Genomic DNA, 24,575 nt, shown 5'->3' on the forward strand with positions numbered 1-24,575 from the left:
TTTAACTGCAGCTCCCAAGAATACCAGGGAACAATGCAATTTCCACAGCACAGGACCCTTGGGAGTGACTGTGTTGATGGTGCTAGTCATATTGCTCTTCCACAGAAAAACAAGAGCCTCAACAAGATCACTTGCTCTATCCATTGGGAAAAAAGCCAGAACCATCAGAAATCCATTCAGAGGTTATGCATCATGGGACCAGGATACCTGAAAGATTATCTTACCCTTTCTGTACCCGTCACTGCGCTCTGCAGATGGGGGCCTCCTGCTGATACCATTTTATTAGGAGGTCTGTTCCACACAACATAGGAAACAGACCTTTAGTGTTATGACACCAACGCTTTGGAATTCCCTCCCTTTAAATATTAGACAGGCAGCATCTCCATTATCTTTTTGGTACCTAATGAACACCTTCCCCTTTCAACAAGCTTTTTAAGTAGAAACCTTATCCCAGTCTGCATCTATGTTGGAATTGGTTTTTAAGATGCTTTTAAGCCTGTTTTAAAAAAAAATGTTTTAAGATGTTTTGTGTTAATATGTTTTAAAGATGTTTTGTTTTCAATATGCTTTACAGTGCTTTTAGTGTTTTTGTTTGTTGCCCTGGGCTCCTTCTGGGAGGAAGGGCAGGATATATGTTTAATAAATAAATAATAAATAAGAGTCCATCTGAAAGCAGGATTGGACCAAGATGAAGGAGGTGTGAAAATTGGAGGGAGAAATATCAATAATTTAAGATATGTAGACAATACTATACTACTAGCAGAAACCAGTAATGATTTGAAACAAATGCTGATGAAAGTTAAAGAGGAAAGCACAAAAGCAGGACTACAACTGTACATCAAAAAGACTAAAGTAATGACAACAGAAGATTTATGTAACTTTAACGCTGACAATGAGGACATTGAACTTGTCAAAGGATTATCTATACCTCGGCATAGTATTTAGCCAAAATGGAGACAATAGTAAAGAAATCAGAAAAAGGCTAGGACTGGGGAGGGCAGCTATGAGAGAACTAGAAAAAGTCCTCAAATGCAAAGATGTATCACTGAACACTAAACTCAGGATCATTCAGACTATGGTATTCCTGATCTCTATGTATGGATGTGAAAGTTGGACAGTGAAAAAAGCGGATAAGAGAAAAATCAACTCATTTGAAATGTGGTGTTGGAGGAGAGCTTTGCACATACCATGGAGTGCGAAAAAGACAAATAATTGGGTGAAGGAAACCACAGACCTGAACTTACAAGATCTGAACAGGGTGGTTCATGACAGATGCTCTTGGAGGTCACTGATTCATAGGGTCACCATAATTTATTTTATTTATTTATTTTATTAAATTTATTAGTCGCCCCAGGGCTGTGGAGTCAGTACGCCAAACCTTCGACTCTGACTCCTCTATTTTTCTACTGTTCGACTCTGACTCCAACTCCACCCAAAATTGCTTCCAACTCCACAGCCCTGGAAAGGGCTGTAAATGTCTTTTTAAATTGGAAGCTCTCATAGGAGCATTTTTATCGCTGCCTGAATATGCGCTGATCTTGGCATCACAGCATTTGTCTTCATCTGGGTCCTGTGTCATACACTGACACACAAAAAGTTTTCCATCTTGAGTTATGGTGAAATGCTCAACTACAGCTGACTTCATGGGAAGCTGCTTTGACATTTTGAATTTATATTTTTAAAAAATTGTCAATCAAAATTTATTTTGAAGCCGGAGTTGGAGTCGGTACATTTCTACCGACTCCGACTCCACCCAAAATTGCTTCCAACTCCGACTCCACAACTCCGATTCCGACTCCACAGCCCTGAGTTGCCCATCTGGCTGGCTGTCCAGCCACTCTGGGCGACGTACAAAATAAAAACATACAAATACATTAAAATATTAAAAATCTCATCAATAATAATAAAACCTAACCCACCCCAAAAGCCTGCCTGAAGAGCCAGGTCTTCAAGGCCTGGCGGAAGCTCATCATAGAGGGAACATGGCGGAGATCATTTGGGAGGGAATTCCACAAAGTGGGGGCCACAACTGAAAAAGCCCTCTCCCTAGTTCTCACCAGTCTAGCTGATGTAATCAACTTGAAGGCACATAACAACAACAACAACAACAACTCCATCTGACTCCAAAGGCGAACCATCCATGCTGGTTTCCCACCCCTGCAGGAAGGTGTAGTCACTACAAGACCACCAGGAAGTGGTCTGTCCATGACAACATGGTAACATCCAACCGTCTAATCCCAGATCACCCACCTGGAGCAATGACCAAGTCAAGGGCATGTCCTGCTCTGTGTGTCAGGCCAATGACCATTTGAGACATTCCCATGGTCACCATGAAGGCCATGAAATCCCGATCCACACCCAGTGCATCCTTAGCATGGATGTTGGTCACGTAGGATCACACCACAGGCTCCTTCAGCACTAGAGAGAGGATCACCTCAGCCACTCTGGCCAGGAAGGTTGTTTCATTTCATTTCATTTTATTTCATTTTTAAACCGCCCATAGCGAATAGCTCTCTGGGCGGTGTACAAAAGATTAAAAGTACAGAAATACAAAATATCACAATAAATAAACTGAAACAAAGATTTAAAATTGTAACATTAAACGCTTTAAAATGCCTGGGAGCATAGCCAGGTCTTAAACTGGCGCCGAAAAGATAGAAGCGTCGGCGCCAGGCGTATTTCTTTGGGGAGGCTATTCCACAATTCGGGGGCCACTACAGAAAAGGCCCTAGATCGAGTAACTGTCCTCCAGGCTTCCCGATGGGTTCGTACCCGGAGGAGGGCCTTAGACGCTGAGCGAAGTGACCGGGTCGGTTCATAGCGGGAGAGGCGTTCCACAAGATACTGCGGTCCCACGCCGTGTAAGGCTTTATAGGTCAAAACCAGCACCTTGAATCTGGCTCGGAAGCAAATAGGTAGCCAGTGCAAACGGGCCAGAACAGGTGTTATATGCGCTGACCGGCTGGTCCTCGTCAGCAGTCTGGCTGCTGCATTTTGCACTAGCTGAAGCTTCCGAACTGTCTTCAAGGGCAGCCCTACATAGAGTGCATTACAGTAATCCAACCTAGAAGTTACCAGAGCATGAACAACTGAGGCGAGGTCATCCCTGTCCAGATAGGGGCGTAGCTGGGCTACCAACCGAAGGTAGTATAATGCATTCCTTGCCACCGTGGCCACTTGCGCCTCCAGAGACAAGGAAGGATCGAAAAGAACCCCAAGACTACGAACCTGTTCCTTCAAGGGGAGTGTAACCCCATCTAGAACAGGGTAAGCATCCACCATCTGGGCAGGGAAGGCATTCACCAACAGTGTCTCAGTCTTGTCTGGATTGAGTCTCAGTTTATTAGCTCTCATCCAGTCCATTATCGCGGTCAGGCAGTGATTCAGCACATCCACAGACTCACCTGTAGAAGATGAAAAGGAGAAATAGAGCTGCGTGTCATCAGCGTACTGGTGGCAACGCACTCCAAAACTCCTGATGACGGCACCCAGAGGCTGCATGTAGATGTTAAAAAGCATGGGGGACAAAACCGACCCCTGAGGGACTCCACAATGGAGAGTCCAAGGAGTTGAGCAATGTTCCCCAAGTACTACCTTCTGGTGACGATCCGCCAAGTAGGAGCGGAACCACTGCCAAGCAGTGCCTCCAACTCCCAACTCCGCGAGTCTCCCCAGAAGGATACCATGGTCGATGGTATCAAACGCCGCTGAGAGATCAAGGAGAATCAACAGAGTCACACTCCCTCTGTCCCTCTCCCGACAAAGGTCATCATACAGGGCGACCAAGGCTGTTTCAGTGCCAAAACCAGGCCTAAAACCGGATTGAAACGGATCCAGATAATCGGTCTCATCCAAGAGCACCTGGAGCTGACCGGCAACCACCCGCTCCAGAACCTTGCCCAAAAAGGGGACATTCGCCACCGGTCTATAGTTGTTCAGGTCATCTGGGTCTAAGGAAGGTTTCTTTAAGAGAGGTCTTACTACTGCCTCCTTGAGGCTACTAGGGACTACTCCCTCACTCAAGGAGGCATTTATCACTTCCTTGGCCCAGCCAGTGGTAGTAGTCCTGCTAGCCTTCACTAGCCAAGATGGACAAGGATCTAGAGCAGACGTGGTCGCCCGCACCAATCCAAGTACCTTGTCCACTTCCTCAAGCTGCACCAACTGAAACTCATCCAATAATGAAAGACAAGACCGTGTTCTGGACACTTCAGTGGATTCGTCTGTCATAACATCGGAGTCTAGGTCCCTACAGATGCATGCGATTTTATTTTGGAAGTGCCCTGCGATGTCGTTACAGCGAGCTTCAGATGTTTCAATAGTATCTCGAGGACCAGAATGTAAGAGTCCTCGTACAACCCTAAAAAGCTCTGCAGGGTGGCAGAGAGATGTCCTGACAGAGGCAGCGAAGTGAAACTTCTTCGCCGCCCTTACCGCTTTTATATACGACTTAGTAGAGGCACTTACCAAAGCATAACTGCATCCGTCTGGAGTTCGTCTCCATCTGCACTCCAGCCTCCTTCTCTCTTGCTTCATCACTCTCAGCTCCGGGGTATACCACGGAGCTGTATGAGCTCTGCATCGAAGAGGGCGCGCGGGAGCAATCGTGTCAATAGCCCGGGCCATCTCCGTATTCCACAGTTCGACCAAGGCCTCGACAGGAGCGCCAGTACTATCAGCTGGAAAAACTCCCAGAGCCATCTGAAAACCAATAGGATCCATAAGCCTCCGAGAGCGGACCAACTTAATAGGTCCCCCACCCTTGCAGAGGGAAAGAGTCGTCGTAAGTCTAAAACTCAGCAGGCGGTGATCTGTCCATGACAATGGAGTAGATGAAAAACACCCCACCTCCAGATCACCATTTCCATGACCAGTGGCGAAGATCAAATCAAGAGTGTGACCCGATACATGCGTTGGGCCAGTAACAAATTGAGACAGCCCCATGGTTGTCATGGAGGCCATGAAGTCCTGAGCCGCCCCAGATAAAACAGTCTCGGCATGAATGTTGATGTCCCCCAACACCACAAGTTTGGGGGACCTCAGCAATACCTCCGAGACTATCTCTGTCAGCTCAGCTAGGGAAGCTGTTGGGCAGCAAGGTGGGCGGTACACCAACAGGATTCCCAGTCTGACTCCTTGACCCAGCACAAGGTGGAGGCACTCTAGACCAGTCGCCATCTGGACAGGATGCCTCGTGAGAGAGAAAGTACTCCTATAGACCACAGCGACCCCGCCTCCCCGACCCTCAGGTCTACCATAGTGCTGTACCGTATACCCAGATGGACGAAGCTGAGAGAGAGCAACTCCTCCCTGCTCACCCACCCAGGTCTCGGTTAGACATGCCAGGTCGGCACCCTCATCCACAATTAAGTCGTGGACAAGGGAGGTTTTATTATATACCGACCTGGCATTCAAAAGCAGCACCTGGAGATCTAAGGGCTGGCTGATAGAACAACCAGCAGTTCTGTGGCCTTGAGGAGAACCGGAACAAGGCACAGACACAACTTGTCTGGGGCAAGTTCCCCTTACCTGGCACGTTCTCCTCCTAGCGCCATACCTCCCATAACCCGTCACTACGCTAATTAGGGCCCCCGAAAGCCTCCCCGTTAAATGCAAAATATGCTCTCCCAGGCACATATTTAAAAATACTAAAACACAACAGGCACATTCACACAACAACACATAAAATACACATAAATGCACACAAACACATCCACACAATCTCATTCACACGAACAAACAAACAAACTAACTAACAAGTTAAAATACACCCAAACATCAACACTAGCAGCTGGTATTAAGAATACTCCTCCGCACTTCCGGGAAGGGTGACTTCGCTTGTGCCTGCTTTTGGGACGGGCTCCCGCCTCAAAAGAAGCTTATTCAGATATAAATCAGTCAGAACATTTTTTTTTTTGACTGATGAAATTTCTCCCGGGCAGGGAGAAACGTAGAGATCAACCTCAAAGCCTGTTTTTGTTGGGAGGACTGGATTTCATTAATTTATGAGATAAGGTCCAGCCAACAATGCCGGACGGACTTTCTAACAAGCTCTATCTGCTTAAGCGATACGTTTATCTTTTCTTCAAAGAGAGAACAGACTAACAGGCAAGCACCCTTCTTTCTATTATTTTTTTTACTTGGTTTAAATTGTTGCAGCAAAAGGAGATTTGTCAGATTGATCGGCTTTGGACAACTTCTGGGTGAGATATAGCTCTTCTCTGTTATTCACGAAATTAACAGCTTATCTCTGTTTCTGTCACAAAAAGCTGTCCTGGAAGTGCATTCTAAAGATAATAAACAGAAGAGGGATTTCTATTCCTGATTTCTATTCCGAGGAATATTATATTGTCTGGGACTATTCTTTTTTTGGTCTATTTTATTTTGACGAATCTGCTTCTTCACGACGCCACTAACTGTTTTGATGCTGGGAACTAAATTTGTTTTGCATTCTTGCACAAGAGAGATAAGGCAGGTTGCTCTGTTTATACTGTGATGTCATCAAGCCTGGAATATTAACCCAATTGTTGCTGAAATAAGAAGTGGTTCTTCTTTATTTTTGTTTTGCTTTGTTTTCGTGGTTTTAAAAATGGCAATCAAGAAAGTGGCTGAGAATCTGGAAGTAATTATGTTTCAGAAAATAATGGATGAGATTGAGATAACGAAACAAACCCTGCGACAGGGTAGTAAGGAGCTGAAAATTGAACTGAGCAAAATGACGCAGGAGCTTAAAGAAATAGGGGACCCTGTGAGAGAGGAGAATGAGATCAGAGATGAGAAAAGAAAAAATAAAGGGAAGATACAAGCCCTGGAGATTGGAACAAATGTGGAATTGGAAAAAGATCTGGAGTTTATGGATTTTAGAAATAAAATCTACTGTTTGGAATTTAACGTTATCTCTGAAGAAATTAATGAAGATATTAGAGATAAAGTTATCAATGGCTTGGGTAATCTTCTGGACTGGAATGATGTGATGGAGCTTGATATAGAGAAAATCTATGGAATTAACTGCAACCATGTGACAATGGAAAAACTCTTAAGAGATGAGCCAGTGCATTTTGTAAAAAAGAAGAACACAGATATGACTTTACAACAGTATTTCAGCAACTTATTCAGAATGGATGGCAAGAAAATATTTGGGATAGAGGAAATTCCCATCAGACTCTTATTATATGACTATGGCTACAACAGCAAGATTATTATGGAATACTGATAATGGAAGATTGGACACTGAAATTACTGGACTTAACAGGACTATTGAAGATGGAAGATGGAACTAATAGGGATAATGGAATAATGGCTATTGAAATTATTGGACCTAACAGATTCTGATGAGATGGATTAATCGAAATGTTTATTTGGACTATGGTTATGACAATAAGATTATTATAATTATTAACGAGATGGATTAATTGACATGTTTATTTGGAGAAAAATTGATAGATATATTTCTTAAAGAATTGAAACCTCTCTTTGACTTTTTGTGGAAAGAATAAAGTAATGTTTATGAGATTTGATGATTAATTAAGATAACTACTGGAGGAAAGTGATTTTATAATATGATTTAAGAGACAGGATTGTTATATATTGTAGACCTATAACTGATTTGATATGTGACAAATGGGAAGTCAACATTTTATTTTATTTTATTTTTTTGTTTAATCATTTTTGTTTTGTTTTGTTTTTTGTCTTTGAATGTTTTATGATTTTGTTTTCTATGTTTTATGAAAATTTGAATAAAAATTATTAAAAAAAAAAAAAGAATACTCCTCCGCATCAAACTTCGTCCTGTTGGGCAGCAGGGTGGGCGGTACACCAATTGCATCCCTAATCTGTCTTTTTGGATGAGCACTGTTATTAATATATTCATATAAAAACACATGCAGTTCAGAAAAATATACAAAATAACCCCCATAACATCAGCAGGAAGCTTTGGCAGGACACTAACAAAAGCATCATCCCAGACCAGTTTTTCCCTGGTGCCAAAAAGATGTCAGCGAAGGCACCGGTGTACCTCACTGGGAAGAGTGTTCCACAGACAGGGAGCCACAACTGAAAAGGCCCTCTTCCCTTGTCATCATCCCCCAAGCCTCCATCAAAAAAGTGACCCAAAGAAGGGCCTCAGATGAAGATCAAAGCCTCTGTGTAAGTTCACATTGAGAGAGGCATTCCAGAAGATATTTAGGCAGACAGACAATGTAACTGTAACAGAACTATACTTAATTGTTCACCTCAAATCTGTCAACAGCTGGGCAGCTGCATTCTGTACTAACTGAAGGTTCCAAACCATTTTCAAAGGCAGCCCCATGTAAAGTACATTGCAATAGTTCAATATTGAGGTTCCCAGAGCATAGTTCATTAGAGCCAAGTTATCCCTGTACAGATAGGATGGTAGTTGGACCATCAGCTTAACTGGTTGGAAGGCACTCTGCGCCACCAAGGCCACCTGTACCTCAAGTGACACCTATCCAGGAGAATCCTCAAACTAGGAACTTTCTCCTTCAGAAGGAGTGTGACCCTGTTTAGAGCAGGTTGCACACCATTCAGACAGTCAGAGGAACCACCCACTATCCCAACCCAATATCCGAATCAACTACTACTGAAGAGAGAAATAAATTCCAATGCTAAAAGTTACAACTCTGAAACTGCTAGCAGATTTATCTATATTTACTGTAATGGAAGCATCAAGCTAATTTGTTTACCATACCTGGGGCAAAACACAACTCTGTATATAAGGAAACACCTAGCCAAAGTGAAGTCAACACCTTCACTTTGAAGGCAGAAGAGACCAAAATAATCTAGCCTGACTCTCCCATATCGTGCCATCTACTCAGCCCTGAAGCTACCTATCAAAGTGCTGGGCAGCCGTAGATATACTTTCTTCCTTCACTTGGGCAGGATTGAAACTGCCAGGTTATCATTGTTGCCTTAATTACAAAGAGGTCCATGGAGATGGAGTAATGAGAGAGTCATACAGAAGTCACCAAAAGCAAACAAGACCTAGACAACAAAGCAGCAGTTGCAGAGGACAAGACTTGTAACCCTTTTTTACCCTAATACTAATTCACTGAGGTTGTGTAACATACAATACTAGACAGGAGACTTTTCAGACTAAATGAGGAAAGGGGTGTAGTTGTGCAAGGTTTTGGGGGGTCTTAGACCCTTTACTTTTTTGGGAGCAGGGTCCCTGTGTCTCCAGCATCCTACAAGCCAATCAGCATGAAAGGGAAATGTGTTAGACACTGAGAAGAGTCTTCTAACATGCTTCCTTGTCCTCTCCTGCAGACTGGTGCCAATCAGAGTGAAAGGTAGCAAGTCAGCCACTTAGAAGACTCTCGTCTTTCATGCTTATTGGTTCCTAGGCATTAACAAGGATCACATTCTCAACCCCACAGCAAAAAAACGGTGAGGGGGCATGGCTGTGATTAACTTGAAGAGACCCTGCACTTCTGAATTTGCCACTATATGACAGAATGGGGAACACCATTTGAAGTTAATCAGCACACTTTGCTTTTCTGTAATTTTATTATTGTGAGCCCCCCTGGGCTCTCTTTGGGAAGGAAGAGCAGGTAATAAATTTAAAGGAAGGTATTCAACTAAGTTCTTGCACTAGTCCAAAGATTAGCACTAGTGCAACAGGACTTTCCCCCTCCCCTCCAGTGCAGGCCCTGCACCGTCCCCAAATCTGTTCTGGAGGGTTGGTGAAGCCCCTAAAACAGAGGAGAGAAGAGAGTGGAGAAATGTTCCGTTGTGCAAGGAAAAATGCTTGTGCTAATGAATGATCTGTTTAGCGCTATGTTGAATACAACCCAATAATTAATTTACAAACAAAACTGGTGAAGGTAGTGGAGTGAAGAAAAGTTGCTTTGTGTTTGTAAAAAAAGAGCCAAGCACGCCAAAGAGAAATCTGGAAGTGGATTTATACTGACATTTATAAACCACTTCTCAACCCAAAGCAATATACAACAGTAAAAAATACAATAATGATGATGAACACATCATCATAAAAACAACATCATCACCAGAATAGCCGAACACACAAAACCAAAATCAGCAGCAAAACCTATCAGGGGGACAGTTTACCAGCATTAGAAGACCAAAATAAAGCAGTCTTCATTAGATATTGGAAAGTCCACAACGAAGCCCATAACATAATGCCCATCCCAAACCCAAAGCCTTAGAAATTAGTAAAGGACAGTACTCCTCCTTCCCCCAGTTTCCACTGTTTGGCAGACAATTCTCACAACTCACTCTCTCTCTTTCACACTATATTCCCTTACAGCAGAGATGTGGGAACTTTTTCAGCCCAATGACCATATTCCTTTCTGGGCAACCTTCCAGGGGCCACATGTCAGTAGTGAGCAGGTGCAGAGGCAGAAAGTGGGTGAAGCAATGCATATAAATGTTACTTTACTACTGTAGGCTAGTTTCTACGCGCACACACACATTCCTCTCTATCCTCCATCCAGACAAGCAGGAAGCATTATCCAGCCAGGCAAAAACACTCAAGGATATGAAGCCTGGCTGATAAAGCCTGGCGAGAGGTGGTGTGTCCTCACAAGAATCCCAAGGGCCAGACAAAGAAGCCTGGAAGGCCACATTCAGTCCCCAGGCCTGAGGTTTCTCATCCTGATTGAAAAACTATCAGATATTTCCTTTGATTCTTATATTCACATATGTTGCAACTATGCTTATTTTCTGGTATCATTCTTGAACCTCCTGTTCCCATTTTTCCTTGTATTTGGGGGATGCCTTTTAAAACTTGTTTGCATATGTACTCGTGAATTAAAACTGGTGAGAGAGCTATTGACATGTGCCCCAGTTAATGATGTGTTTGAACCCTTGGAGGCCTGCTATGACTCTATGCTAGGCACTTTGCTAGGTCTCCATACTGACTTGCATGCTGATGTTATTACAGAACCAGGTGAGATGTCTCATGAATTGTCTTATACAGGTTTATGGAATCACTTTCAGTTATTGAGGCCTGAGAATAAGATACTGTACTGGCAGCTGTTCAGGCATCGTACTTGCAGCCGTTCAGCAGGTCTTGCCCATCCTGGCTTATTCGAGCTAATCGTTGGGAGCAGACCAGGTGGCTTCATGATATGGTTAATGCATCTTTATGCAATGGAGCAGTGCCTGCCACCTTGAAGAAGGGAGCAGTGCATCTGCTCCTTAAAAAGGCTCTCCTGAGATATTTGACAACTACCACCTAAGTCACTAATACCCATTTTCTCAGCAAAGTGCTCATGGAGGTGGTGGCAGTTAGCTACAGAATTTTTTCTTTCTTTTCTTTTTTTGCTATGTACACTTTTCAAGGAAACCAATTATCTTGACTCATTCCAGACAGGGTTCAGGCCCAAATTTGGGACAGAGTCAGTTTTGTCACCCTAATAGATGACCTTCTTCAGAAGAGGGAATAGGGGAGTACACCCATGTTGATCTTACTTTCAGGATTTTTTCAATATACTATTGACTATGGTATCCTCCTGGACCATATCTGTGGTTGAGGGCACTGTTTTATGTGTGCTCGACTCCTATTTACAGGGTGAGTTCAACTAGTAACATTGGATGATTATGTGTTGGCACGGTGGCAACTGTGCTGTGGGATGCCACTATTCTGTGCCCAATGCTATTCCAACCTCTGTTGGAAGTGCTCATTAGGAGAATACAGTACAGGCAGGCCCCACCTATACGGCAGGTTCCGTTCTGGACTGCTGCTGAAAAGCGGAAACCGCCGAAAAGCAGAACCCATTGAAAATAATGGCGTGCATCGCTCAAAAATGACATGCAACTAAAAAACCACCGTAAAAGGAGAACAAGCGCCTTAAAGTGGGGACTTTCCAGAATTGAAAGCAGCCGCATTAGAGCAACGCTGAAAAGCGAGACGCCGTAAAGCAGGTCCCGCCTGTATGATCAGTACACTGATGACATCCAGCTCTATTTCTCTTAGTTCTCAGTCAGGAGATGCCGTGCTGGTTCTTAACTGGTGCTTCGACATAGAGGTGGGCTGCATGAGGGTCGATAAGCTGAAGCAGAAACCTGGCAAAATAGAGCAGCATTTAACTGAATTCTTGCACTAGTGGAACAACTTCAACTAGCCCAAGGGGATTTTCCTCCCTCCTCTAGATGCATGCGTTGTATCATATACCCAAATCTACTTTGGAGGATAGGGGGAAACCCAGAACAGATTTAGGAGGTACGCAGGGGGAGAACATTCTGTTGCCCAAGGACAAATCCTTGCACTGATGGAACATTTGTTTTAAAGCTATGTTTAATACAGCACTTTGGGGACAGGTGATTCTCAGGTACAGGATATGGAGAGTTTTCCTGTTTTGGGTGGGGTTGCACTCTCTCTAAAAGAACAGGTACATAGTTTGGGATGCTTCTAGATAAAATCAATTAAAATTAATCATAATTAAAATCAATAATAAAACGAGAAAACTTACTTAATATGCCTTCTGAAATAGAAAGGTTTTTGTCAAGTGCCTGAAATCCAACAAGGAGGGGGCTGTCTCATCTTAGTGGGGAGTTTTACAGAATTGGGCCCATAATACTGAATGCACAGTAAGTGGTGGACTGGAGTCATGCATCTGAGCCATAGGGCACTGCTAACAGGGATTCCCCCCCAAAGATCTCAATGATTGGGCAGGGATATAAGGAATTAGGCAGTCCTTAAATATTTTGGGCCCAACTTGTTAAGGGCCTTGTAAATTAATACAAGAACCTCAGACTTGGCCCAGTAATGTATCGATGGCCAGTGCAAGTTTTTAAACACTGGAGTTATGTACTAGCAAAAGTCTGGCCCCACTTACAGTCTGGCCACAGCATCTTGCACCAGCTGAAGCTTCCAGACCAGACCCAAGGATAGCTCCAAATAGATAGGGTTTCCATATTGCCCGGTTAGCTGGGTTTTACCCAGATTCTAGCCATGCTACCTGGTGTCCACTTAGCTCATTAAGTGGTCCGGATTCCCAGCTTTCATTTTTTTAGACGTCTCTAGCCATTGTAGATCCAGAGATACAATGCAAAATGCGGATGCAGGTTTCTGCCCAGTCATTTGTGAGAAACCAGCCTACTGCCGCATTCCATTATTCTTCACCAATGAGGAATACCACAGTTGCCCTGGGAAAATCAAGAATTTTAGTCTGCCTGTCTGCTGCATATGCAGAATCTAGGCAGTTTAGAAAACTGCACATGTTCACTTGAGCAATACGTGCAGCTCTGCCCCTTATCCAGAGATTCTAGCTCACTTTCTGGTTGAGAAAACAATGCAAAGCAGCCTTCATCTCAATTCTTTCTCAGGGTATGTGTTTTAAGTGGTGAATGCAATGGGAGTGTGTGCTGCCATCAAGGAGGATGGAATAAAGGAGTTTGAATCCACCAAACGCTCCCTCCCTTGAACAAATACAAAATATAAAAGCAAACTTCTTTGTAGAAAATGCTGAGATATTAGCATTTGCATTTTTTAGCCCTGCCCCTATCCTGTTAAATCGTGCTTACTCCAAAGTAAACATAAGAACATAAGAACATAAGAAGAGCCTGCTGGATCAGGCCAGTGGCCCATCTAGTCCAGCATCCTGTGCAGCCTTGCTCAGCCTGTGACTCAGCAGAGCTTCTGTTCAGCAATTCAGAATAGGCTACAAAGTATTTTTTAATACATATCCTTCTTCAAAATGACTGGTATGCATCTCCTCATCAAAGATCACCCTACTTCATTTTCTCCCTACAGATGGATGGATGGGTGTGTGGTGTGTGTGTGTACCTATATATACGTACACACAGACTATATATTTCAATGCAGTTGGGGGCTGCAACCTTCCCCCCCCTTAAGTTTAATAGGAATGGAACAATCCACCCCACACTCACCACTCTGGGAAAAGCTATTTGGTTACTATGTGATAGTTTTTCCTCTTGGTGCTACATGTCTGCCCCCTGGCAGTGGCTAAGATCTTTGTCATTCCCACTGCTATCCCAGGTTCCCGGCGGGAAATGCAGGCTGGGGCTTTAGCTCCTTCAGGGGAAAATGGAAATGGACTGCCTTCAGGTCAATCCCAACTTATGGCAACCCTATGAATAGGGTTTTCATGGTAAGCAGTATTCAGATGAAGTTTACCATTGCCTCCCTCTGAGGCTGAGAGGCAGTGACTGGCCCAAGGTCACCCAGTGGGCTTCATGGCTAGGTGGGTCTCCCAGGTTGTAGTCCAGCACCTTAACCACTACACCACACTACACCACCATTATTCATGGAAGGCAGAAAATCACTGAGTGGGTAAAGTACATCCTCCTTTCTCACTATAAGCTGCCCTGTCTAATGCTAGCACAGCTTACTAGGTCTCTAGAATTCACTGCATTTTTAAAAGAGGTTCCAGCACTCAAATCTCCATCAAGTTCCAGCCTTTTATGACAGAAGGTTGCGTTTTCCTTTTCCTGATCTAGTATGTGAAAATCAGTGCACTAAAAGCACTTCTCACATGCTCAGAGACTAGCATTGGGCAAGAAATTCAATTCATTTTGCATTTTAAGCCGAATCTATCAAATTCACATTTTCTGAAACAATATGAAAACCAAAACACAGCTATCCTTTAAAACGTGCACTTATTTGAATTTTGCCATGCATTCTGCCGAACAAACAATGTTTACAAAAATGCATATGGTAGGGGAAAATGTGCATAAAATGAACATACAGTATGAGTGAAAATAAACAAAAATGCATTATATGATGAGAAACTGCTTGCAAAAATGTATGCATAAGTCAAACCTGCCTACAAAAATCATTATCACAGAAGACTGCATTTTCTATTAGAAGAAATTTGCACTAAAATACTGGAGAATTTTCATGAGGATTTTTTTCAAAAAAAAATCATGAATTGCTGCAGAAATGTAGAGGACTGCCTTTAAGATTGGAAAAATGAGAAACTGAGAGAACCAAAATTGACAAAACCATCCCTATCAGACACTATTATTTCGTGCAATACAGGGTAGTGTCGTAGCAGCAGTGAGAGAGGTTCTGGGTGAGCTTTAGACAAAATAAGCTCTTCAGTGCTCTCTATCATTCAAGCAGTGATGTGGGATTTCAGGAAAATTATCTGATGTCCTAAATAGACCATGATCTGATTTACCATGTTTATTAGATTCATGTTTAGTAAACAACACTTTAAAAGTGCCCTATGTTAATTTTATTTATTTATTTATTATTTTACTAATTATTTATTAAATTCATATCCTGCCCTTCCTTCCAGAGGGAGCCCAGGGTGGCAAACAAAAACACTAAAAGCATCTTAAAACATATTAAAAACAAAAGAATTTAAAACATATTAAAACAAAACATCTTTTAAAAAACTTTAAAAACATCTTGAAAATTCTGTCCCAATAGCCACAAGTATTTGGACCGAAATATTTGATTAGGAAAAAATTAAACTGGTGCACTTAATGTGGTTTCAACATTATATTCAAACAAATTCTAAGCTTTATGTGGAAATTATTTTTATTGGAATGACACTTACAAAAATTTAAAAATAATAGAAAAACACACACACAAAGGCACTGAAAACTGTTGACATGCCAATTTTATCACATCCAAAGTATATTTTAATATTCCTGATATTTTTGGCAGGATTCCATATATGCTGTATACTCAAAATACTCTGACGTTCAGGCAAACCTTGCCGCACACCAAGATTCTGTTCTTTCTGGTGGCATATTAAATATTCTAAAGATATATAATTCCTGTTTATTTGCTGATCTCTACTTTACTGCTCAGCATAAACAGAAGTGTGGCTATCTTTAGGTACTTCAAACTTGGGGAAGGCAGGAGTATAGTCTAGTGTTGGAAAGACGTCTGTGATAGCACTGCTTGCTTTGAAGCTAATTAGATACAATTATTGACTGAACTGATAATATTTATTACTTGTTATTTATTAAATTTATATCTCATCCTTTCTCCCAGTAGGAGCCCAGGGCAGCAAACAAAAACACAAAAACACTGTGAAAAGTCTTAAAAACAGACTTAAAATATATTAAAACAAAACATCTTTAAAAATATCTGTTTTAACAAGCTCTAAAAACATAGTAACAAGCAATTCCAACACAGATGCAGATTGGGATAAGATCTCTACTTAAAAGGCTTTTTGAAAGCGGAAGGTCTTCAGTAGGCACCAAAAAGATAACAGAGACAGTGCCTGTCTAATATTTAAGTAGGGAGAATTCCAAATGTGCCATGATCCTGTATCCTATGTTCTGCAGATAAGGTGGTATCAGCAGGAGACCCTCACATGCAGAGTGTAGTGACTGACTGGGTAAATAAGTGGTAAGATGATCTTTCAGCTATCCTGGTCCTAAGCTGTAGAGGCCTTTGTACATGAAAACCAGAACCTTGAACTTGGCCCGGTAGCTAATACAGTACTGAATTCTTGTTTTCTATCTGCATTACAGATTGTAGTGGAGTGTTCATTTCACATTTCCTAATTGTTGGTACAGACAATATTAGTCAAAATATTGCTTTTAATTGATGTTTTGCTGGCTTTTTGTTTTATGCTTGATTTTTATACTGCTTCCCTGCCTTGTTTTATGTTTGTTTCTATTTTGTGTTTTTATTATATTTTTATACTGATTGTGTATTTTTATTGTTTTTATTATGTTTGTAAGATGCCTTGAGCTCTGTTTTTCACAGTGGAAGGGCAGGATATAAATCATATTAATAAAAAAACAAATACATATTCCATAGTGTTGGAAACTAGAGTCTAGGCATTTAAGGCTGAAAATGTAACTTTTTTTTAAAAAAAAGATACTTCACATACTACCCAGTTTTTGGTGGTAATTATTGGGCACAAAAACAAAACAACTAGACAATGCCACCATTAATATGCTTAATTTGCATAATTTAGCAAATAAGTTGCATAATATGCAAATTAGCCCATCCAGATTTGTGGTACTGGAATATGGCAACCCAACACATAGAGCACACCGCAAAATTCAAGCCTTTAGGTTACCAGTTCATGAATCACCATGATCAGGACATGTCCAACCATAGTTGGCATACCAGTCATAGCTGGTAAAAGGCACTCCTAGCCACTGAGGCTACCTGAGCCTCCAGCAACACAGATGGATCCATGAGCACCACCAAACCACAAACCTGTTCTTTCAGAGGCGGGGCAAACCCATCCAAAATACCAGCTTGCATTTCCTTCTTTGCCTATTAATTATTACAACCACTCCAAACAGGCATTTCTTCTTCTTTAGCTCCTTAATACAGACTACAATTGTGAAATATTTTTCTAGCCATTATAACAAGCACTACAGAAAACTGCTTACACCTGATTGATCTTAATTTGACTGTATATATTTGTTTGAATACAAAGTAGCACTTTACCCACGTAGATGAAAACAAAACATTATTTACCTATAATGTGCATGCTATGTTTTTACAAAGTTTATTTTAAAGCAGAGATGAGAAGCTTGATTTGTGTACCATGTACTACTAAAAACAATTTGGTTTATTAAAGCTTAAATTTATTACAGTATGATTTGAAAAATGTGTTTATCACTAAGATTAAACAAATCATACATGTTAAATCCAGAAGAATACAAATGTTAAGTCTTCACAGATTGCTTTTCTAGAGGTTTCTTGTTTAAAATGCTTTAGTATTACTCCATCTAGTGGTTGGAGTATATGCAGTTTAAGTGCATTACAATCTTATGCATGTTACTTAGAAATGTCACACTGTACCCAGTGGAGCTTAGTCCATCGGAGCATGTTTTCAGCACTCATTTATTTATTTATTTATTGCATTTGTATACCGCCCCATAGCCAAAGCCAAAGTTAAAGGAATGCAATATTTTTTATATTGATCATGTAAATGGATGTGAATTCAGACAGGTTCTAAGACAAAACAGATATTCAGTGCTTCAGGTTACCACCATACTAAAGAAGTTTGTTGTTGTTATGTGCCTCCAAGTCGACTACGACTTATGGCGACCTTATGAAACAGCGACCTCCAAGAGCATTTGTCATGAACCACCCTGTTCAGATCTTGTAAGTTCAGGTCTGTGGCTTTCTTTATGGAATCAATCCATCTGTTGTTTGGCCTTCCTCTTTTTCTACACTCCCTTCTGTTTTTCCCAGCATTGTTATCTTTTCTAATGAATTATGTCTTCTCATTATGTGTCCAAAGTATGATAACCTCAGTTGCATCATTTTAGCTTCTGGTGAAGTACATTATTCAAATACAGCATATTCTCAATTTATATAAAACAACTTCAGAGACTTGGGAAAATGTAATCCGCAGGTGAAAGAAGCAAGGTGTTTTTGTCATTGCAACCAATCTGTGTTCTAGGGTTTGATGGCAATATAGAAATACCTGGGAATATATTTAACTCAAAATTTACTGCCCTACATCCAGTTTATAAGTCCCTGCACACTGCTCCCAAGTTGCTAGGAATTATTGGAAGCAAAGAATACTGGACAGGAACTAGCCCTCAACCCACTAGGCCTAGAAGGGTAGCTTAATGTGAGTTGCTTCCCTTGAGTCTTGGATTGGGAGAGGGGGATCAAAGTGGGTAATTGGGCTCTGAGAACACAATGCCTCCTTTTTCCATTCTTCTGCCAGTGAAGGGAGTACCGTTTTACTGCCAAAATATTGGGGGGGGGGAAGCAATGCACTTCCTCCAAGCCCAAATTCCTACCCACTCTTCTGTGAATTTTCATGAGCTCTAACTAATCCTCAACTAATGGCAAGACAGTGCATGACAAATAATGTGTAACTGGTTTAGATCAATGGGGTGGAATTCAAATTTACAGACATACTCTCTCAATTTTTTCTGCTGCTGATCTTGCCGAAAGGCATTTAAGTAAAACCAACAATGGCTGACTTTTGAAAAAATGTTCAACAAGTTTCTACTGGAATAAGGAATGCAGAACTCCTCTTTAAATTTTAGCATTGAAGTGGGCACCAAGATACAATGAAAAATGTTTGGTGGATATATGGGTAAAAAACTTGAAGCAGAGCACTCCTACAGTTACTATAAGAACAGGCATGGCTCTGGTGGGATTTTCAAACAATAAAATCTGGTACAGATTTACCAGCAAAGTACAAAACAATGATACAGAAGGTTATATGAAGGCAGTACATCTCTGAATAGCAGTTGTTGAGGAACAAACAATGGGCCCTTCAGAAGCATCTTCTTGGTCACTGTGTGAAACAGGATGTTAGGCTAAATATGCCTTTGGTCTGATCCAGCAGGGCTCTTCTCGCATTCTTACTGGTCATGCAGTAGAAGCTACTTCAGTGTGTACATGTGACCCCAAGCACTGAGCAACAACGAAATAGTAGCTGCAATGCTCATAATCACTGCAGAAGAAATCATTAAGAAATCATTAACCAATGCAGCTATGGGCCAGATCCTTATCAGGATCGGCGTCATGAGCCAAATTTGATAGGATATAACTGCCACCTGTCACGCACATCATGTCATTATGACAGCATGTGATTGACAGGCAGCGACACTGTCCACCTGTCAAAATCCCTTGCATGTTGGAGGGTTCCCAAGTGCCATCAGCAAGCACTGGCTTCCTACTTTTCCTTTCCCACCACTGAAAGAGAAAGAAGGAAGCCACCACTTGCCACTGGTGCTTCGCAATACTGCTGTCTTCCTTCTCTCCCTTTCTGCACTGCCCAAAGGGAGAGACAGAAAGGCTTTTCCTTTTCCCCATTAAATTTCCAACATCAGGGACTTGAAGGAGGGAAGGAGATTTGCAAAAGCTTTTCGAAGTCTTCCTGCTCCCCCTTCTTCCCCAGTGTTGGGGAATTAATGGAGAAAGGGGAGAGGCTTTCTCAAAGGCTTTAAGACAGCCCTCAATCTCCAGTTTGATCAAATGGGAGTGCAGGAACTGTCTTAAAGCTCTTGCAAAACTGTTATTTGAAATAGTTTGCACACGGGAATTGCTTCAAAAGGCGCTTTTGCACAGGGCTTTAATCCCCACTCAGCTGGTGAGTAGGGATTATATCCTTCTGCTTTCACTGCACGATCTTGTTCCCTGCTGGCAGGATTACATTGTCCTTCCACCCATCAGCTAGTGACATTGGCAGGTGGGTTTGGGAGGGAAAGTCTTGGGGGCCAAATGGAGCCCCCTGAAGAGACATCTGACCAGAGGTTCCCCATCCCTGCTCCAATGTATAGAAGCAGAAACTGTTTGCTAGCATACAAGCTGGCATAGTACCTTTTGCTTCCAACCAGGGCTGGTGCCAGCACCTGGCATCCTTGGGCAGATATCAGGGTCTGAGCACCTGTCTGCCCCGACCCCTATTTCCACTTCTGGCCCACCACTCTGAGCAGTAGCCTCCCTTTTATGGAAATTAAGTGACCAGACTCAGCCACCCAGATCTGCACTATAAGGGTTTGCAGGGCTAAGTGACAAAGGACAGGGCCCACCAGAGGACACTCTGCCAAGGGCCGCCTCAAAGTTGGAACCAGCCTGTGGCAAAGCCCAGCCCTGTGCATTTTAATTGATAAGTTTTGGGTTCACCAGCTCTTCTTTTGCATGTGCATCATTGAATAATAGACACTTGCCCCAGTGCCTGTTTGTCCCCAGTCCTGTGCATCCTTAATCTATCATCCTTATGCTCTTTCATTTATTTATTGTTTTTGACTATTCTCTGATGCCATTCTCTATTCCAAATGAAAGCATATAGGAAAATCAGGGGATCAGTGTACAGGTATGTGGACAATTCTCCCATTTTGTTCTGAGCTTCATTTTTATGTTCTAAAACTGACTTTTATTCTTCACAGAATGATCTGTTAAGACAGCATTTCCGCTCCTCCACATCAAAGTGCTGCTATGGAGAAAGGCAGAAGGAAGCTGTCCCTGTCTCTCTGAAACATTGGCTCAGTGTGGGTAGGTGGGTATGGTCTGTATATGTGTCACATGCATTGCCTACATTCAGCCCTCATAGCCATTGTAGGAAGGGGAGAAAAAATTCACTTCATTGTAGCTTTATAGTAGTTAGCACAAGCATGTACTTTTGGGATGCTGAACACTCTTCACGTATATTGTCTCAGCAAACTTTACAACGATCCTACAAGATATGCTAATTTTATTATCACTGTAATCTTCACAAAATGCTCAATAGTTCATGTAGTATATTAATACACAAGAGATTAAAGTAAAGATAGACTGACATATCTTAAAATGCAGATTGAGTAAAATAGTAACAGAGATTTTAAAGCACAAACAACACAAATCAGTCAAGCAAGTGAGCCAAACCATGCAGTACAACTTATGTCACAATATACAGTCAAGTAATTAATCATGTACAAAACATTTTACAGATAAAACTGACTTGAGTGATGTGATAAATGCAGATTCCCTCACATGTAACACTCTCACAAACACACACAAAGTGTGTCTACAAATCTACATGGTTTGGCAACAACTGGTGTGCAGCCTCACCCTGGAAACTCCATCTGCCAAATCAAGCATGTGCTGCATTTGCCAGAACTTCCCTCTCTTCTTTGTGCACAAAGCATTTCTGACATGAATTGCTTCCCATTTAAAACGGGGTCTTAGAAATTTGATAGTTTTGGAAATACACAATGTATTTTCACTGAAGGGCAGACTCCCACAATAGCTTTGAATATATATGCTAAAAGGCAAACAGAAGAAAGTGAATGCATGTTTTGAGTGGACAGGAAAACACCTGTCAACAGTTGAAATCCCTGTACTTCAAAGCAAACTTTTTAGAACTGGGTGTAAAAGCAAGATGATTTATCCTATCAATATGACATTTGGCGTGGAGAATTTACCTCCATGAAGGGTATAATCTGGGAAAATTCAATGAAAAATTGCTGAGTTATAGCAGTTCTAAAAAGTGGCAGACTGGTACTGGTTGACTAGGGTTCAAATCCCTCTCAGTTACAAAGCTCACTGGTGACCTTGGGCCAGTTACAGTCTCTCTGCCTGACCTTTCTTACAGGGCTACTGTGAGGATAAAATGGGTAGGACGAGACGTATGTTACACCTTAAGCTCCTTGCAGGAAAAATGGGATATAAATGTAGTAACAAATATATATATAAATAATCATAATTAGGCCCATGGACCAGTGGTTGCCCACTGCTGGATAAAGCAAACATGTGTGAGCCACATCCATAGCTATAACTCTTTTTAAATGTTTCTAGATTTTCTTAATGCTTTTAATGTTAATTATATTGTTTTGCCACTTTATCTGAAACCCTGGGCTCCTTTAGGAGCAAGGGCAAGATACAAAATTATTATTTTTGTGCCTCTTTACCCTGGCCTTCGACACCTGAGATGTTTATTTTTAGGACCCACCATATTTTGTGATTTTAAGTTGTTTTTCATTGTTTTTAATGCCATGTTATAAAATTGTTGTAACCCACCCTGGAACCTCTCAGTGAAGGATAGATAATAAATGTTAATAATAATTGTTGTTGTTGCTGTTGTTGCTGTTACTTTGGAGGAAAGAACCAGGAAGGGAAAGTATTAATAGGAAAGATCACCTAAAAACAGTCTTAGTGAGTGGATAAAAGACCACACTGAATCATAACTGAAAGCAGAGAGTTTTTCCTCACTAATATATTGTTTATTGTTGATATTCCAGCTTGTTAAGAAAGGGGAGGGAACTAGTATGAACAAACCACTGTTTGCTCATAAGTTTGGAAGAAGCAACAAATCGCTGCTTTTTTCTTAAGTAGGACAGAAGCTTTAAGCCTCCTTTCTTCCCCTTGCATATCTTGGGGAAGGAGGAGCATGCAAGCCATAGGTTCATGCCAGCACTTGTTTGTCAGCTCATGCAAGTTAGCAACCCATAGTGTGTTATTTCAGAACCTGTACCATGTTTTGATCGCAAGATTCTGCAACTTGTTAATCAGTTAGCACATGTGAGATGGTGACCTTAGCACAATGATAACAAATCTTCTCAATATGGGTTGAACAGTGGCAGAAAAAGGTTCATTTTCTGCTTGTGACAACCAAAAGAACTGTTTAAGTGTGGAAATCATGTTAACAATGTAAACCTTAGCAAAGTGAATGCATATCAAAAGAAACTGGATGCAATTCAAAGCTTCCCCCCCTCTTTTTACCTATGTGCAGGCAAAACTATCTAATTTTTATTACTGTGCAGGATTTTGTTTTTATAAATTATTAAATACTGACAGGACCAAGAAGGATCTGAAAAATTCCAAGACACGAAAATATTTCAAATGTCAGCCCTATGTGAAGGTAGAAACAGATGTCAAGATTCTTAGACCCCAGTTTCAAAGTCTGAAAGTGTGATTATGAATGCATGCACCAAGTTATTGTTAACAACAAATGCCCTAGAATACTAACAATATCACACTAAAACATTGCAATAGATTCAAGGTGAATATTTATGCAAAGGTAACTTATCTGCTGAATAAATGAGCAGACAGCAGTATGAATTAGGTTGTGGGAAATTCTGAGAACACACATTTGTTGTAGGAAAGAGCTAGATGATAATAGACTGCCAAAATAATATAAATAAGCATTCTATTCTGCGTACTTTATGTAAGGTTTTATAGGAAATATTTTGCTTGAAACAAATTCTATCAATTCTTGCTGTGAGCATTCAGCTTAGGTTACTATACAGCTACTATTCACAATCTGAAGGGAGACAGGACAGCAACAATTAAGCTGTCAAACTAAATACAAATAGAAATACAATGAATTTGAATTTGCCCCATCTGCTATTCCAACCAACATACAGGGCACGGAAAATCATCAAAACGACTGCTGTGGAAATGACAAGAATGCAGTCCAAGCTTTCAAACAATACTGGGGATGGGATACTATTTAACTATTTAAAAATTAAATCAAACATTCACCGTAATATCAACATGTGCAGGCAGAGCTCAAACTGTCAGTACAGTGCCTTGCAAAAGTAATCAGACACCTGACCAATGCGCTGATACTACTGAATTACAAATGGTACGTTGCAATTTCAGTCTGTATGGCATTTTATTTTGAAACACTGAAACTCAAAATCAATTATTGTAAGGTGACATTGGCTTTATGTTGAGAAATGTTTGTAGGAAACGTAAAACACTGAAACCTATTGCTTGCATAAGTATTCAACCCCTGTGTTGTGGAACCTCCCAGTTTACACAGATGAAAGAAATTGCCCTATTGAGGACACAGTTACCTTAACCATTGGCCTCCACCTGTGAACCATTAAAGTTGCTATCACATTGTCAGCATAAAACCCCCACTGTTGAAGGGTCATTGGTCAGGCTGTGGATCTGAAGGAAAATGAAGACCAAAGAGCATTCTACAGAAGGGAGAGATAATATAATACAAATGCATAGATTAGGGAAAGTATACAAAATAACACCCAAGTGTTTGGATATCCCAGTGAGCACAGTTCGATCAATAATCAGGAAGTTGAAGCTGCATCACACCACCCAGGCACTGCCAAGAAAAGGCTGTTCTTCAAAACTCAGTGTTCAAACAAGAAGGAAACTTGTGAGAGAAGCCACAGAGAGGCCAACAAGCTCTCTGAAAGAGCTACAGAGTTCAGTGGCTGCGACTGGAGTAACGGTA

The 24,575-nt window shown here is 41.4% G+C and overlaps 1 protein-coding gene across 4 annotated transcripts in view; it reads right to left on the reverse strand.

Moving 5' to 3' along the window:
* Nucleotides 1-24,575, reverse strand: part of DOCK9 (dedicator of cytokinesis 9) — a 196,197-nt gene that overhangs the window by 168,379 nt on the left and 3,243 nt on the right. The window contains exon 1 of one of the 4 annotated variants that reach the window (XM_061626574.1): nucleotides 24,178-24,201. The exons of the other annotated variants lie outside the window; for them this stretch is intronic. Coding sequence (XP_061482558.1) covers nucleotides 24,178-24,186 — 9 coding nt within the window. The 5' untranslated portion in view covers nucleotides 24,187-24,201. Of the gene's footprint in view, nucleotides 1-24,177; nucleotides 24,202-24,575 lie in introns of those variants that run through there. 4 annotated transcript variants of the gene reach the window in all.

This window comes from Rhineura floridana, chromosome 5, assembly GCF_030035675.1.
Source record: "Rhineura floridana isolate rRhiFlo1 chromosome 5, rRhiFlo1.hap2, whole genome shotgun sequence".
Lineage (NCBI taxonomy): Eukaryota > Metazoa > Chordata > Lepidosauria > Squamata > Rhineuridae > Rhineura > Rhineura floridana.